General features: G+C 34.2%; 2 protein-coding genes across 3 annotated transcripts in view; one reads left to right on the top strand and one right to left on the bottom strand.

Annotated features, from left to right (window-relative positions):
- LOC123529809 (alpha-aminoadipic semialdehyde synthase, mitochondrial-like) overlaps positions 1-6431 on the bottom strand; it is a 63266-nt gene extending 56835 nt beyond the window's left edge. For both annotated transcript variants that reach the window (XM_053522114.1, XM_053522112.1), the window contains exons 1-5: positions 6288-6431; positions 3551-3805; positions 2790-2966; positions 1833-1985; positions 770-916 (exon numbers count right to left, since the gene is read on the bottom strand). In XM_053522114.1, the coding sequence (XP_053378089.1) occupies positions 770-916; positions 1833-1985; positions 2790-2966; positions 3551-3787 (714 nt within the window). In that variant the 5' untranslated portion in view covers positions 3788-3805; positions 6288-6431. The remainder of the gene's footprint in view (positions 1-769; positions 917-1832; positions 1986-2789; positions 2967-3550; positions 3806-6287) is intronic.
- Positions 282-16342, top strand: part of LOC123529011 (ubiquitin-like modifier-activating enzyme ATG7) — a 65085-nt gene continuing 49024 nt past the window's right edge. The window contains exons 1-2 of the mRNA XM_045309176.2: positions 282-436; positions 14105-14263. The gene's annotated coding sequence lies outside the window, so the exon portion shown is untranslated. The remainder of the gene's footprint in view (positions 437-14104; positions 14264-16342) is intronic.

The raw sequence follows: 16342 nt of genomic DNA on the forward strand, positions 1-16342 counted from the left end.
TCACAAATGCACTATGTTGGTTTCCTCATGGCATGGCTCATTTAGAGATTATCAAATTACAGCAAACAAAACAAAACAATTTTTCTGAGGACACACAGCCAAAATCTGACGTGTTCAATTAACCTTGTTTTCCCCAAATTAAACACAAACATTGTTTGGCATGTCTTAGGATCTCCTGTAAATGTTGGACCAGTGCCAATACTCTGCAATTTTGGGCCAGTGCCAGTGCACTGCAAATTTTGGGCAAGTGTCAGTATTGTGCAGGTTGCAAATAAAAAGAAACAATAGACAAACCTACACTTTGGAAATATTTTATATGGTAAAGTACAATGAATAGGATTATACACATGTAGAAAATAACCTTGGAAAGATCATACAATTTCTAAATATATTTACAATAATATTTTACACTGGAAAAGTTACAATCAATATACCGGTAAGTGTACAATCTCCATTTCAACTGTTATTAGAGCAGACAGTGTTAAAGTGGTAAGGCCCCAGATAATGATACCAGGGCTTGCGAGTTCCATGGAACCTCATCCAACTAAAATACTGTTCTTTCAGATCAAATTCCCATTAAGAGGGCTTTATGATCAGGGAAGCTTCTGGAGCTGGTTGACGGCCTGCACTAACCTCATACTAAAATTACTAACATCGGAAGGAGTTGCCCATACAGGTAGCCGATTGTGACTATAAATACCGGTAAACTCGCATGCACATAAACATATTCACATGTAATTAAACAGGCTGATCAACAGAAACAACTTACCCTAGAGACGTTGCCAGACCCTGTGAATATAAATGTCAAGGGTCCAATAGATCGTGGCGTTCTTCCAAGCGCAATCTCATACCCAGCATCCCTCACTGCTTGTCTTGCAGCTTCACTATTGCGATAGTTGTGGCTTGGTCCAATGTGCTGGAAAATTTTCATTGAATTGATTTAGTTAATCAGAACAGTCAGTGTTCAAATGGTAAAGCTTCACAAAGGGATTTTATGTGAAAGTTTCATATGTGAAAAAATGCAGAATTGCTACACAGCAGACAGCATCTGTGTAAACACAAAATAAAGTAAATGTTTGTTTGTATAAACAGTAGTGTGTGTTAGTTTAACAATTAAACAAACACTTTATAAATGTATAACTAGACGCAGTATGAAACTGTACTAAAGGACTGCCTGTTTTTTTAACAAATGACTTTTACTATATGTATTAACTGTGAAATCAGCTCTATATACGAACTTAGTTTTTTACATTTTTCATTATTTCTTATATTTATGTGCAATACAATTGAGGAAGATTTTCTTCATATTAAAGTTAATATGTAATGATAAAATATTTCAGCTAACAATGCACATGATTTGAGCCGCGCCATGAGAAAACCAACATAATGGGTGTGCGACCAGCAAGGATCCAGACCAGCCTGCGCATCCGCGCAGTCTGGTCAGGATCCATGCTGTTCGCTTTTAAAGCCTATTGGAATTGGAGAAACTGTTAGCGAACAGCATGGATCCTGACCAGACTGCGCGGATGCGCAGGCTGGTCTGGATCCATGCTGGTCGCACACCCACTATGTTGGTTTTCCCATGGCACGGCTCATTTGTCTATAAGGTTTAACTTTAATGTGAAACAAAACTTATTTATACCAAGTATTGGTACTTCTTAGGGTAATGTATTTGCATAGGCTGTCTTATGGAGTTAATTCTCCTCGAAACAGTGTAAAAATCTTCCTGGCAGAAAAACTTTTACCAAGTAAACTGGATCACTACAAAATGACATCATTATTAAATGAATGAATATAACAGATCAAGTACAGAAAATCCCATTTCCATTTACCATAAATGGTGTATGGTGCCCAAGAGCAAGAAGTCGGAGACCCATCCCGTGCAGAATATTTATCATGCCGACTACTCCAGCGTATTTCCCAAATGCTACAACACGTTGACCTGCCTCATCCGCCATCTTTTCATAGTCTATCAATCGAACATTCTACAGGAATATATAATACAATAAAATAATTTCAAAGATATTCTTAAAAGAAAACAGCAAGATAATTATTTGTATTCCTAGTAAGAAAGTACACAAAATAAAATTCCAGTTTATTAACTGACAATGATGTCTTTACGGCTTTTCATTGCGCCATAATGAATTTGATGCCTTAATTCTGTTGCAGATGATAACCATAATAGTCTATTTCAAATGTCTAGCCTACTAAGATGTTGTTGCTGCATACCAGATTTTATCAAATATTCATAAAGTCCAATGGTAAAAGAATTTGTGAAATTGATACACAGCAGAGAATTTTTTTTTTTAGAAAAATAATGTTTAGTATTTTTGGTATAACAAAAGTCACTCAATGAACTTATCATGACTAAAAATGTAACTATCAAAATAAATTTAACATGTTGAGAGTGAGAGGTTATAGTCATTAAAGTTATGTGTTAAACCCCTGACTAATAAATATGACCATAACTGCAGTATTACTACATTGTCAGTATGACTGGACTATAGACTAGCTCCTAGACTATGATATATTTTTTACATTTCTATGATTTAATGTAGATAAGTGAACTGAGCCAGTCCATATCCTATGCCCAATATCATATATGATAATTTTAACATCAGTCCTCTTAGAAAATCTCTAGAATAGACTGGCTTTTGTCTTTATGAAATGGAACTGGACACAAAAAAAATCCAAAAAAATCGTAGAAATATCTTATCTAGTCTAACTGGACTATGACATTAAAACCAATAAAGTGACTTAAGCACTATAAATATTATAGTGTACAAAACCTTTTCAAGAATGGCATCTAGTAAAGGCATGTTGTCTTTCTGAGCCTTGATTGTGTGCGAAAAGAAGCAGAATGTTTTATCTGGCATGAGCAGATCTATTGGCACTTGTTTCACACCAATCACTACAGAGGCCTCACTAAGATCTTCCTGGATTATTGCCCCTTTCTCAACATACTCCTGAAATAAATCAATACATTTTTATCATTTAGAGTATAAAAAGGAAATTTAATTGTTTTTTTAGACAAAATCTGCATTCACTCAGACCTTGTGCATTAAGTTACCTAATGTGTGCTTTCCTCGTACAAATGTAGAAATACTGTTACCAGAGGCTGATCCTAAGATTTTGGTTTAGGAGGTGACTCCCCCTTTTGAACTACACAGTTTTTTAGATTTTCAAAAACAAATCTTAAAATTAATATATGTACAGTTTTATCTAGTAAAAATTGAAAAAGTATATATTTCTTCAGACAAGTATGCTGTTACAGCCTTGATAGAATTCTCACTACATTTTTTAAAATAGTAGAATTTGCATGAGTTTTAAAAAGAAGGAGGCACAGTCTTTGCAATTTTCACTAAAGTCTGCCCAAGAGTTTGAGTTTCAGAAAAAAAAATCCAAGTCTCTATATAACAGACATCAGTCTCAAGAGTGCTACCTTGCCATTGTTCAATGTTAAATTCAAAATCTACCAATCAGATGCTTTAAGTTTCGAGACTGGTCTCTAAATTCTGTTTTATAATTTCCATCTGCAACTGCAACTGACCTGCATATTGTATGCTCTTCTGTTGGATGGTTGAACTATCACTCTTACTCCCTTCTTGACTAATTTCTCGACATGTCTTGGAGCAAGCGGTGCTCGTCTCTCCCAGACGTTTACAGTCTCTCTGCGTATTGCTATTGTCGGCTTATCATAATTAGCCAGGCATCTAACACACTGGTTGCCATAGATACCAGGACTGCTGACATGACGCCAAAGCAGATGAGATTTCTGCCTCCACATTGTAATGCACTGTTCAAACTATAATAACAAATAACAAGAGCTCGTCAGACATGCAATGCCCCCCTTGATGCATTCAGTAATTGCACAAGGAACAGAAATTATTAGCTCACTGTAAACAAAAAATCTACTGTTCTGGTTCAATGTGACATTGACCTTTGACCTACTGACCTCAAAATCAACAGGGGTCATCTGCTGGTCATGATCAACCTCCCTATTAAGTTTAGTGATCCTAGGCCCAAGCATTCTCAAGGTATCGTCTGGAAAGGGTTTAACTGTTCCGGGTCAATGTGACCTTGACCTTTAGCCAACAGACCTCAAAATCTATAGGGGCCATCTACAGGTCATGACCAACCTCCCTATCATGTTTCATGATCCTAGGCCCAAGCGTTCTCAAGTTATTGTCTGGAAACGGTTTAAATGTTCCAGGTCACTGTAACCTTGACCTTTGACCCACTGACCTTAAAACCAATAGGGGTCATCTGCTGGTCATGATGAACCTCTCTATCATCTTTCATGACCCTTGGTTCAAGCGTTCTCAAGTTATTGTCCAAAAACTGTTTAACTGTTCCTGGCCAATCTGACCTTGAACTTTGACCAAATGACCTCAAAATCAATAGGGGTCATCTGCTGGTCATGATCAATCTCCTTATCAATTTTCCTGATCCTAGGCCCAAGCGTTTTTGAGTTATCGCCCGGAAACCGCTTTACTGTTCCTGGTCACTGTGACCTTGACCTTTGACCTACTGACCTCAAAATCAATTGGGGTCATCTGCTGGTCATGATCAACCATCCTATCAACTTTCACGATCCTAGGCCCAAGCAATCTTGAGTTATCATCCGGAAACCGTTTAACTGTTCCGGGTCATTGTGACCGTGAACTTTGACATACTGACCTCAAAATCAATAGGAGTCATCTGCTGGTCATGACCAACCTCCCTATCAACTTTCATGATCCTAGGCCCAAGCATTCTTGAGTTACCATCCGGAAACCGTTTAACTGTTCAGGGTCACTGTGACATTGACCTTTCACATACAGATCTCAAAATCAATAGGGGTCATCTGCAGGTGATGACCAACCTTCCTATCAACTTTCATGATCCTAGGCCTAAGCGTTCTTGAGTTATCATCCGGAAACGGATTGGTCTACATACAGACTGACCGACCATCTGCAAAACAATATATCCCTCCTTCTTCAAAGGGGGGCATAACAAACAAGACAACTTTGAAAACAGACATATGTCCACCAGGTGGTTTGTCAGAATAATCCACATTAACTGCTTACACAACTGAAAGTTAAATCCTAGTCTAGATATATTATATGCGGAAACTGGCTGATTCGGACAATGGTTGATTCGGCCCAGGCTGATTCGGACCAAATATTTTGGCTGATTCAGACCAAATACTTTGAATAAAAGTAGAAAATGACCATATAGTTTGGCGGATTTGGACCACAAACTTTGATTTACGTGTCAACAAGGACCTTATATTTTGGATGATTCAGCAATGTTCAGGAAATAATTTTGATTATAGGGATTTAACTTGAAGTAAGGTCGTTTATATTATAAAATATTCACCGTACAAGCAGGTAAGAAGTTTTTACAAGCTAAAATGCATCAGTTATGCATTTAAATAAGCATTTTAATGATTCTTTGCATCAGAAATTAAACTTAATACTCATAAATGATATTTTTACTCGATCATGACATTTAGTGTCAGGAACAATTTGGGCCAAATAAGCCAAGTAAATCTGGGCCGAATCAGCCATGGTCCGAATCAGCCTGTATTCACAACATGCTACAATATAATGATTACAAAAATAACAGGGGTCAGTTACTGACCCCTGAAAATCCTATTGTATTATGCCTAAACATAAACCATTTTCTACCAGCTGTTTTCTGCAACTTATTTCTAAAAACATTTAGAATCATCATAGATCTGCATTTATATCCCGAATAAGTTACATATTAGAACAGTTCTTCAAAAATGTTCTTATCAAGTAATTTAGTATAAAATGTGAAAGTACTCTGTGACTAGAGGCATAATCAAGAGCCTTTCTATACTTAACAACCAGCAACTACGCTTTATTTATCAAAATTATCATAATAAATTGTCTAACAATTCCTATGTCCAATAACCAGGCCAAAACATATCAGTGTATGCTGTATACTATTTATAGCCTTAATTACTCAGTTGGCTTACAGGGATGACTTGTTTCATGATCTGATATTTTGTACTTTAGCTGTCATCCCTCTATGTACAGTGACAGTCAAAAGTTATCACGCTGTCCCCAAAACGTCCTAATTTTGGACTACTGTAGTAAAACTGCACAGAGTGACAGACTTAGACATGAATCACGTACAGAGCTTTTACTAAAGTTACTCAAAGATAGCTCTTTGAGTTACTGTAGTATTGCATTGTTCAAAACAAAAAGGAAAAATACAGGCGGCACGACTAACATTTAATAAATAAGGTTCTTTTAAAAATGGAAATAAAAACTTACAAAAACTTGTATGCAGTTTGTCTTATTTCGCCGTCTTTGGAAAATTTCGTCCTTGGACGTGCATCGCTAAACAACCAATTAACGTAGTGGTAGTTGCCATTTTTGACCAATCAAAAATCTTTTTGGGGCACACCTCCACACAACTTAAAATGTAAACAGCAAGTTTCATTGAATATTCGGAGTGCTCGAAATATGCTCTGAACAACGAACGACAGTTATGAACCGAAAAAGAACATATCTACAAATTTCAATACATCTACATTAGGCCGTGAGCTGGACAAAAAATTGGTACCATTTTTCTGGCAAATTCTCTATGTCACTTTTTGAATGATATATATGTGCACTTATAAAAAAAATCAGGGGGGCCTGTCTACGGCACAGCTTAAAGTCTGAAATCAAGTGATTTCAAAATGTCTTCCAAAATGGCGGCCATTTATTTGAAAATGTCATTTATTTTTATATTCTACCTACCAACTACGTCTTAATGTCTAAAGACATATTCTTGATAGTTTTTAGCACTTATTGATGTGTTACATACATTATTACAAAGAAAACAACATTTTGACTTTAAAAAAATTGAATTTCTTTGGCAATAAATTAATACAACAACAACATAATTTTTCATCAAAATAGTATATTTTTTCATTTTAGATATACTTAATGGTACTTACCTTGATATTTTAACTGAATATGTCAATTAGGATTATATCTGGAGAAAAACACCACTTATTTCAGCTAATGAGGTCTTATTTTTAGTGAATCATGCGAAATAAATGTGGGTGGGGTAATCACATTTAAACAGTATTTTTACTGATAGTATATATAATTCAGGTGTATGCATATGGCTATCATTTTATTTCCATTTAATTAAATCAATTAAGTCCAAAAAATAAGAAAAAATGATTTTTGAAAAATGTAGATGAAGTGTAAAAAGACTAAAACGGAAAGTGTAACAGTCTTCGGATAGTATATTATCCGGATTTTCATGATTGATTGAGACATGTTCTTAAATAAGTCACTTTATTACAGTAAACATTGTATACTCATTTGTACTAGCATCTACCGCACGGCCTTTTCTTATCTATTTAAGACTTTATGTAGTGAATATTAGTGACAACAGATCAACAAATACCAGACTTTTCAGGATAAAATGGTACAAAATGTATATCATAATTCATTACAACTGCACTTTATGAAAACTGTATTTGCAGTTGTTGAGAAAAAAATCTAAGATTGGTATCTGGTGGAAAAATATAACTTTTGCTTAAATTCCAAGTCCAGAACTCCACCACTAGTTATAGAAAACGGAGGCCAGCCAGCAAAAATATGCAATTATGAAATGAACAAATTAACACTTCATTGTTTGAAAGTAACTCATAACTACATATATTCTAAACAGTTTAATATCAAGATGATAATATTATTTACTATAATGTCTTCAAACACAACAAAATAAAATAGTTAATATAATGAGTAGATTCAGAATGTTTCCCTAAAGCAATCTTGAAATTAACTTTAAACTCACATGTTCACGTGAATGTACAATTTCGACATATACAAACTAAAAAAAAATGTAGAGTAATGAAGGAATGTATCTTTAACTGAATTGTAATTAATCAAAGACGAAAAATTATGAAACACTGTAAAAAATCACTCCAAAATTCTATTTAAACGTATTTTCCTAATGATATTTTGATTTCTTATACCGCTTTTGGTATCATTCCAAATGTCCACACCAGATCACATGTAACCCGCTTTGACCGTTCAACATCGATACTATTTCTTAATTATGTTTCTTTAACTTTAAACGTCTCCAACTTACTTCTATTTCAAATGCTGTTTAGAATCCCGATACCCTTTCCCTGCCCTATATCACAAATTGTTTATTGTTGTATTGTTTTTGCATTTCTCACACTACCTTATATCTTATATCAAATATTGTTTCTAGTAAGTATTTCTAATACCCCAACCACACTTCTACCTTAATTTCTTTTTCCAATGGCTTGTTTCGTCATTTTGATTCTTAGTACTTCAACCCTGCATTACACTCGGTTTGATTAAGTACGTTTTTGAGAGGTAATGAAACCTGTAACACCCCTCAAACCCGCTGGCTTAACCAGAATTCTATTACAGCAAAATTGAATAAACTTCATGATCACATTCATAAAAGTGTCTAAGACATATTTATGCTAAAATCACCCTTGCAATTTATGAAATATGACTTTATAGGTGTTATCAAACAAATTAAAATATGTCTCAACATGAACTCATATTTCCACACCAACAATGAACTTTTGTATGGACTAGGAATTAAAGTTTTGTTTCGTTAGGTTTAGAGTTACACTGACAGAATTTAGGATATGTGGTGACTTTTACAGCTTTTGATGGTGAAGGAAGGCATGTGTCGGTTGTCATACAACGCGAAACCAGATCAGTGAGGGGCAAGTGATTCGAGTCAGCGACCTTGAACACTCCGCAACCAGACAAATAAAGATTTCCGTTTCCGTCTTTTATATGAATCGTTATCACTTTTCATAAGACCTAAGACCTATTCAGTTAAACATTTGAGTCATACGTATCTATTATTCAGATCTTCGATATATAACAAAAAGAGATAAATTTTTAAACAAAAATATGTTAGCTTTCTTTGTCCCCGTCCCAATCTTTTAGGGTGTGGTGGGGTTGAGGGTACTTAGAGTTGCCCTTGTCCGTCCGTCTGTTCGAATTTAAGTTATACATATCTCAAAAGTATTTGACACCAAGTCATCAAATCTCACAGTTTATCATTCAGCATGTGAAGTTGTGCACCTGATGTTTTGATTGGGATTTCACACAACCAAACCAGAGGTGTGACCCTTTACTTCGTTGAAATATGCATTGAAAGGATCTTTAAGGTTGTGTTGCATGAATATGTAACTTGGAAAAAAATTGAATTATGGTCCTTTACTTAGTAGAAAAATAATCAGTCCTTATATCTGTTCTAAATTTGTGCTGTGCATAACGTATTTGATCCAGAGTCATCAAACCTCAAAGGACTGTCATTCAGCATGTAAAATTGTGCAATTGGAGTTTTAATTGGGTTTCCACACAGCCAGACCAGAGTTATGGCTCTTTACTTGGTCAAAAATTTGCAAATAAAGGGTCTAAACATTTGTGTCGCATGTATCCTAGAAAGTATTGGACCAAGGATTATGTAACATTATAAATGCTACTTAGTGTATCACGTTGTGCAACTAGGGTTTTGTTTGAGATTTCACTCAGCCAGAACAGAGTTTTGGCCCTTAACTTATAAAAGTTTGAGTCACAGGAATCTTAAAACGTATTCGAAGGAAGGTCACGAAACATAAGAGCAATATCATTCAGCATGTGAAGTTGTTTACCTTAGGGTTTGTTTGGGATTTTCGATGGTCAGACCAGTGTTATGACCCTTGATTTAGTCAATAAATATACATAGAGCTCATACAAGTTTGTATTGAATGTATTTCAATAAGAATTTGACTTAGAGGATTGTTATATAGGATCTGAAATTGTGCACCTTGTGAACTGAACACTCGGCCAGTCCAGAGTTATGGTCCTTGACCGTGAAAAATTTACATAAAGTGCTTATACGTTTGTGTTGCGTATATCTAAAAAAAGGCATGAAATCATACAAGAATATTATTCAGCACGTGAATTTATGCATCTAGATTTAGTTCTGGATTTCAATCTGCAAGACCAGAGTTATGGTCCTTGGGTTAATCAAAATAATGCAATAAGTGCATTAAAGTTATTGTCACATGTATCACAAAATGTTTAACCTAGAGACTTGAATGTTAAGAGGATTGTAATACATCATGTGAAGTTGCACTTCTGGTTTTCTGTTTGCAATTTCACTCAGCAAGATCAGAGCTATGGTCATTGACTTGGTGAAAAGATACATAAAGTGCTTTAACATCTTTGTTGCATATATCTGAAAAAAAAATCAACTAGAATCTCGAAACCATATGCAGTGGAAGAAAGTGGAATCACCAGTGTCCTGTGGATACACAGCTAGTTTGTAAATATTCACAAACCATGTGTATTTTGGTAACATCTCTTACAACAAGAATACATGTGTGGAAAAAGCATGTTATTACCGAAACAAACTTAGCTAGGTTTCATTGTTCATTTTTTAACTTTAGGATAAACAAGTATATCTATTTATATTTGATGAGATATATGTCAAGCACTCTTTTATGTAAACAAAATGGTTTTCTGAATCTCCGTGTGAAAGAAAACATTTTTGATATTACACTTTGACAATTAATAACAGTTGTTAAGTTTAAATTGTTTAAAATAGATGGACAATGTATATATTACCAATTGGTAACGTATTGTAAAAGAAAGTACGCTTTTGGATTTGTAACTATGGATATTTACATATACTAATTAATGTTCTTTTTGAACACAAATCAGAAAATGTAAAAAGAAAATAAAATAGTTATAGTTTTTATTTCTGTTACTTTTAAGTAGGGTACATATTAATCATATGCGAAATGTTTATTTCTTAAAACAAATAAATGTCATGTAAATCATAATATGAAGGGTATTAAAAGCAATTCTTTCAGACGATACAATTTTATTCATGCCAAAAGATTAGGCGTATTTCTGTAAAATAAACAGTTCATATACAACTTTGAATATTAAATGAAAACAGTGCCCAATGTAACAATAGTAACGTAAAATACCAAAAATGTAACACATTCAGCTCAGTTTCCATAATTCACTTCATGGTAACGCATTGCTTTGATTAACTGCTATGTACAAATCTTCACAAAACAGTTTTGGTCTATAAATATTAATTTTGAATCTTTAAATGCTAGTTATCTTTATAAACTTTTACTTGATAAGGTTAATGTGAAACGAACTTTCTATAAAAAATGACTGATTATTACATTGAGTTTATTGTTCATATCATTTTGTAAGGGAATATGAAGATGATGTTTCATAATGATACCTGAATTCATAAAAGGATAAAAACTACTTCAAAAGTTCTAAAATTTCAATTTAATAGAATTGGCAAGATGACATAGAAATGTGACATTTGTTATTTTGGTAACGTATTTTATTTAAGTTACATTGAAAAATCCATTACTCTAGAGTATGATATATATTAAAAATATGTTTTTATATAAAAAATATAAAATACCTCAGGGAACTATAAAATCACCACAGTTACTGTTATGAAGAAATATTATTAAAATGAATATGCAGTAATATGTTTATTTTTTTAATAAATAAGTGTCGCGTAAATTGTATTAATAAAAAGGTATTAAGTATTTGTTTACTCATGCAATTTTGTTGATGGGATGTGATGAAGTGAATTATTATAAAATAAACAATTTAAGTACAGCTGAAAATTAAAACATTGCTTTGAACATAAACTTCAAAGGCAATTTCCATTGTATAAGTAACGTTATATGTTTAGTCACGTAAATTACAAAAAATGTGTAACATTTTGACTCAACTTGACATTCTTATTTTGCAAGAGCATTTTGCGTCTAAGTAAGTGATATATGATAATATATATACCTAATCTTTACAAAATTATATAGAAATTTTACATCCAAAATATGATAGATATTTTTCTCAATATTTTAACAAAAATTATGGTTGTCATAGAAACACATAAAACTCGGTCACTAAGCTGTGCCATAGAGAGGCCCCCCAAACTTTTTCAAAGACTACAGACATGTATCTATCCAAAAAACACTAAAACTTTTTGCCAGTCTGATTGGTACCAATTTCTTAAATTTGGGGTCTTGGCTCACGGCCTACATCAGTACAACCAACAATTGACTTCCCATTATGACTGGTCGGCGCTGTCAGAAAAACAGTTGTTAGAGAAATTTAGTATACTGCAGTATTAAAACTATTCTTACGGGAGAGCCGTAGGAATAGCCTGTGAGGCTATTCTTATGGGACCGTAGGAATAGCCACTTCCTAAAAGTCAAAGATAAAGAAAAAGGCAGTATGCTACAGTTAAAATAGGACAGACTGGAACTATTGCATAGTGACCACCGCCAGCCTCTCTGTAGAGATACTGAGGCTGGGGATAGCTTTGACTGATGTGGGGAGGGAGTTCCAGAGTCGGATGGTTCTAAGGAAATAAAAGTTAGCAAAGTATTGAGTGCTGGAATGTGGGATCAAGTAGTTAAGATTTCTGATGGGGGTCAGGTTACATTGGTCAGTTGCGACGGTCTGGGTCCTTATTTTGTAAAACAAAAGTAGTGAACAGTTTAACCTGCGATACTGGAGGGTTTTCCATTCTAGGGATTTCAACATTTCAATTACACTACTTGTGTAGTTGTAATAATTCATTACATACCTAGCTGCTGACCTCTTTGGACCCGTTCAAGTTTGTGGGTGAGAGATTTCTGCCAGGGATGCCATACACTTGAACAGTATTCTAAATTGGGGCGGATGTAGGTGGTGTATGCGGCTTGTTTAACCTTTATGTTGTTTGTCTTGACATTTCTCTGAATAAATCGAAGGGAAGAGGTTGCCTTAGAGGTTATGTTCTCTATATGTTGTGACCAGTTCAAATCATCGGTGACAGTTATTCCTAGATACTTAGCTGATGAGGTGGACTTTAACTCTGTGTTGTGTAACCTGTAGGGATAAATAATGGGTCTTCTCTTCCTACTTACTCTAAGAATTTAACATTTGTCAGGGTTAAATTCCATTTGCCAGACTCTTTCCCATGTTTCTGACTTATGGTGATCTTCTTAAAGGGATAAGCTGTCATTATTTGATTTGACTGTAAGGTAAACAATGGTGTCATCTGCAAATAATCGGGTTTTACATTTGACTGAGTCTGGCAAGTCGTTGATATATACAAAGAAAAGGCAAGGCCCAAGGACAGAGCCCTGTGGAACACCAGACAGGACTGGAAGTTCACTGGACAAGGGACCTTCAACTGCGACCTTCTAAGTACGATTAGAGAGGAAGGATTTGACCCAGTTAATTATTTGGGAACTAACACTTAGAGATTGTAACTTGTAGATTAACCTCAGATGGTCGACTTTGTCAAATGCCTTAGAAAAATCTATTACGATGACGTCAGTTTGTTGGCCTTGTTCACGTGCTGTAAAACAGGTTTTTTTTTTTTTTTTTAAATGAAAGGTAAATGCTAGTCTTCTGAAATATGATAGAACGCAGTCCACAATATGCAGTGACTGGTCCCCATCATAAATTGGATTTCTAGTTATCCAGACAAAGCAAAAGCACGGTAAGGATGCGTACACCGGATATTGCCATTTAGTGATAAGGTATTTTCCGAAAATGTGATTATTTCTCGTCAGCAAGGTGAGTAAAATCCCGATTTACTATTGTTTTATACTACTTTAGAAGAAAAGAGCATTAATTACTTTTAATAACCAGATACTGTGTATATGCTCTCACAAGCGTCAAATGAGTCAATCTTAAGTAGAAACGCTTAAATTTGTGATAAAATGACAAGTTTATCATTTGATAAATGCATGCCGTGAACACCATCAACTATTTGCATTATGGGGAAAATCTGAATGGTACGATTTTTTAAGTTACATACAATGAAAAAAATGTGCAAAATTTCAACTTTGAAAATGTTGAAATAACGGAGAAATCGGTGATAAATGAGTGTCGACGGTGTACTGTGTATTGAGTTTTCAAAGTAATATTTGTACTGTGTATTGCAGTTTCGTGTACTGAGTATTGAAATTGAAAATCGTGCATATTTTCAGCATTAATGATCATTAAATAGACAAGGCATGTAATGGCATTGGCCCAAATGATGGAATGTCGTTTTCTGTTTGCAGATGGCATTAGACTTCATAGCGAAAATAACAAGCACCAGTCTGGACACTGAAATTACAACTTACAATTACAGCGGCATGCCAATAGTCACTCCAAGTAAAGGCCCAGCCACAAGTATACCCATGAAGTTTTAGAATTATGTTACAAAGGATATGATGACGGTAAGTGCGGAAAAGGTCTCCCCTTATAAGAAGAGCAGATATGAAAATATGTAATCCTTTTGCCTTTAAACTCCAAAAAGACATAAACCTTGGTCATAACATGACCCCCATCGATTATTGTGCCAATAGTTCAAAGGTCAATGTCGTAGGGGCTTTGAACTTTTGAAGTGGTTTCTCCTCAGTAACTTTAGACTCATTTGACATAGAACCTTCAAACTAGTTTTACTTGAAAATTTCTTGAAATAATATAGTCAAAACTATTTTTATTACTTTAAATATATTGTTCTGATAGGTAATCAGCTCACCACTTAATTGCTTCATACGAAACAAAATAGGTGTCATATGCACTGAGCAATTTGTTTTAAAAGTAGGAGGAAACAAGGCCATGTGTTATTCTTGAAATATATTTTGCATTCTTCAATTGCAATATACATGTATATGCCATTTCTATGCTAACAGTTCGTTATTACTTTTATGCGATCAACTTCCGTGTTGACCAAAATAATATATTTCTTGTCAAGGTCAACTTTGAACAATAAAAAACCAAATAAAAAATCAAGAACTGACTTAAAGATCATTCCGAATTTTTGCATGTAACTAAGCTGTTGAATGTAAAATGTTTAGGATCTTTGGTTTAAACATATTTATTCCCAACAATATACATAATTACATTTATATACTAACATTACAAGTACAGTTGATGCAAAGGATTAGAACGAAAGACAAGTCTTATAAGAGTTCTTGTCCTATCTTACTATGATCTTTGTTATTTTATGAATTTTGTGTTTACGTTTCAGTTTCTTTAATACATGTAAATATTTCAATGAACTTGACTATTTGTTCTTTACAAAAGTAAAACATAACTATTAGGTTATTGCTTGTCAAATGTTTGGCAAAATAAATCTGTCACAACAGAACCTTTTTCAGTTTCATTGCCCAGTCTTTTATGTGGGAGTAATGTACTCTCATCATATTTATGCAGTAACTAGCTGCTTCTTATAATGTCAGTAAGTATTCGTGTGTATGGGTTTTCATTTTCCTCTTTTTGCTTGTTCTTCAAAACAACTTGCAATCTTCACTATACCTCATTCTTTCAAAGACTTATAACAACACTCTCCAAAAACCTCGTCTGTCCATGGAATTGCCTTTTGTGTGTCACTAAATTATATAATGGTACTGGTAGCTTGTGTAAATGTTGAGTTCTGCTAGAAGGCGTGGTAGGTAGCACGCATTTCCACTGTCGCCAGTCAACAGGCTCCTCACAATTTGCCCAAAGCTTTAGAAGGGTTTCTTTCTGTTGGAAATTGGTCCCTTTTGTAAGCGTGTTGCTTTTTGCTATATTATTCTCGTCATTTGGGTGGTGTTCAACAAAATAACATACAATAGCCTTAAACTTGTTCGTCGATAAACAAGTTGAATCTGCAACGAAAAAAATCACAATTATGTAGTATTTATTAGTAGGGCGGGCTTTCTGTGAGATATTGAGAATAAGACTTTATTGAAATACCAATGCCAAATTTAAAAAGATGCCTTTAACTGTTTTTTGAAATTTTGAAATAATTCATGTAATATCAACTTAAACAATGCTCAACATCACATAGCATAAGAATAGAATATATATACATTTACAACTGGTAAGCATAACAAAACCTAATGCCGACTGTTGTACTATTGTAACTATGAGTTAAAATTTAGAGGTTATTGCATAAATTACAACGGGAATAAACGTTATAAATATCAATGTAAAATATCACATATCTTCAGGGCTAAAGAAATTACTGTTTTGTACTTTGAAAGGGAAATAAAAATGTACATTATGCAAGATGTATTCTTTAAAATTCAGTGATAATGTCAGCATTACACAGTACAGTAAAATGTGATACTGGTCAATACACAGTACATATATTTGCAATACACGGTGCACCATCGACGCTCATTTATTACCGATTTCTCCGTCATTTGAACAGTTTCAATGCTGAAATGTTTCACATTTTTTCTTTGTATGAAGCTTAATAAATCGTACAATTCAGAATTTTGATCACAAGAAAATAAGTGACTATATCTGGAGAAATGTGCCCC

This window comes from Mercenaria mercenaria, chromosome 13, assembly GCF_021730395.1.
Source record: "Mercenaria mercenaria strain notata chromosome 13, MADL_Memer_1, whole genome shotgun sequence".
Taxonomy (NCBI): Eukaryota; Metazoa; Mollusca; class Bivalvia; order Venerida; family Veneridae; genus Mercenaria; species Mercenaria mercenaria.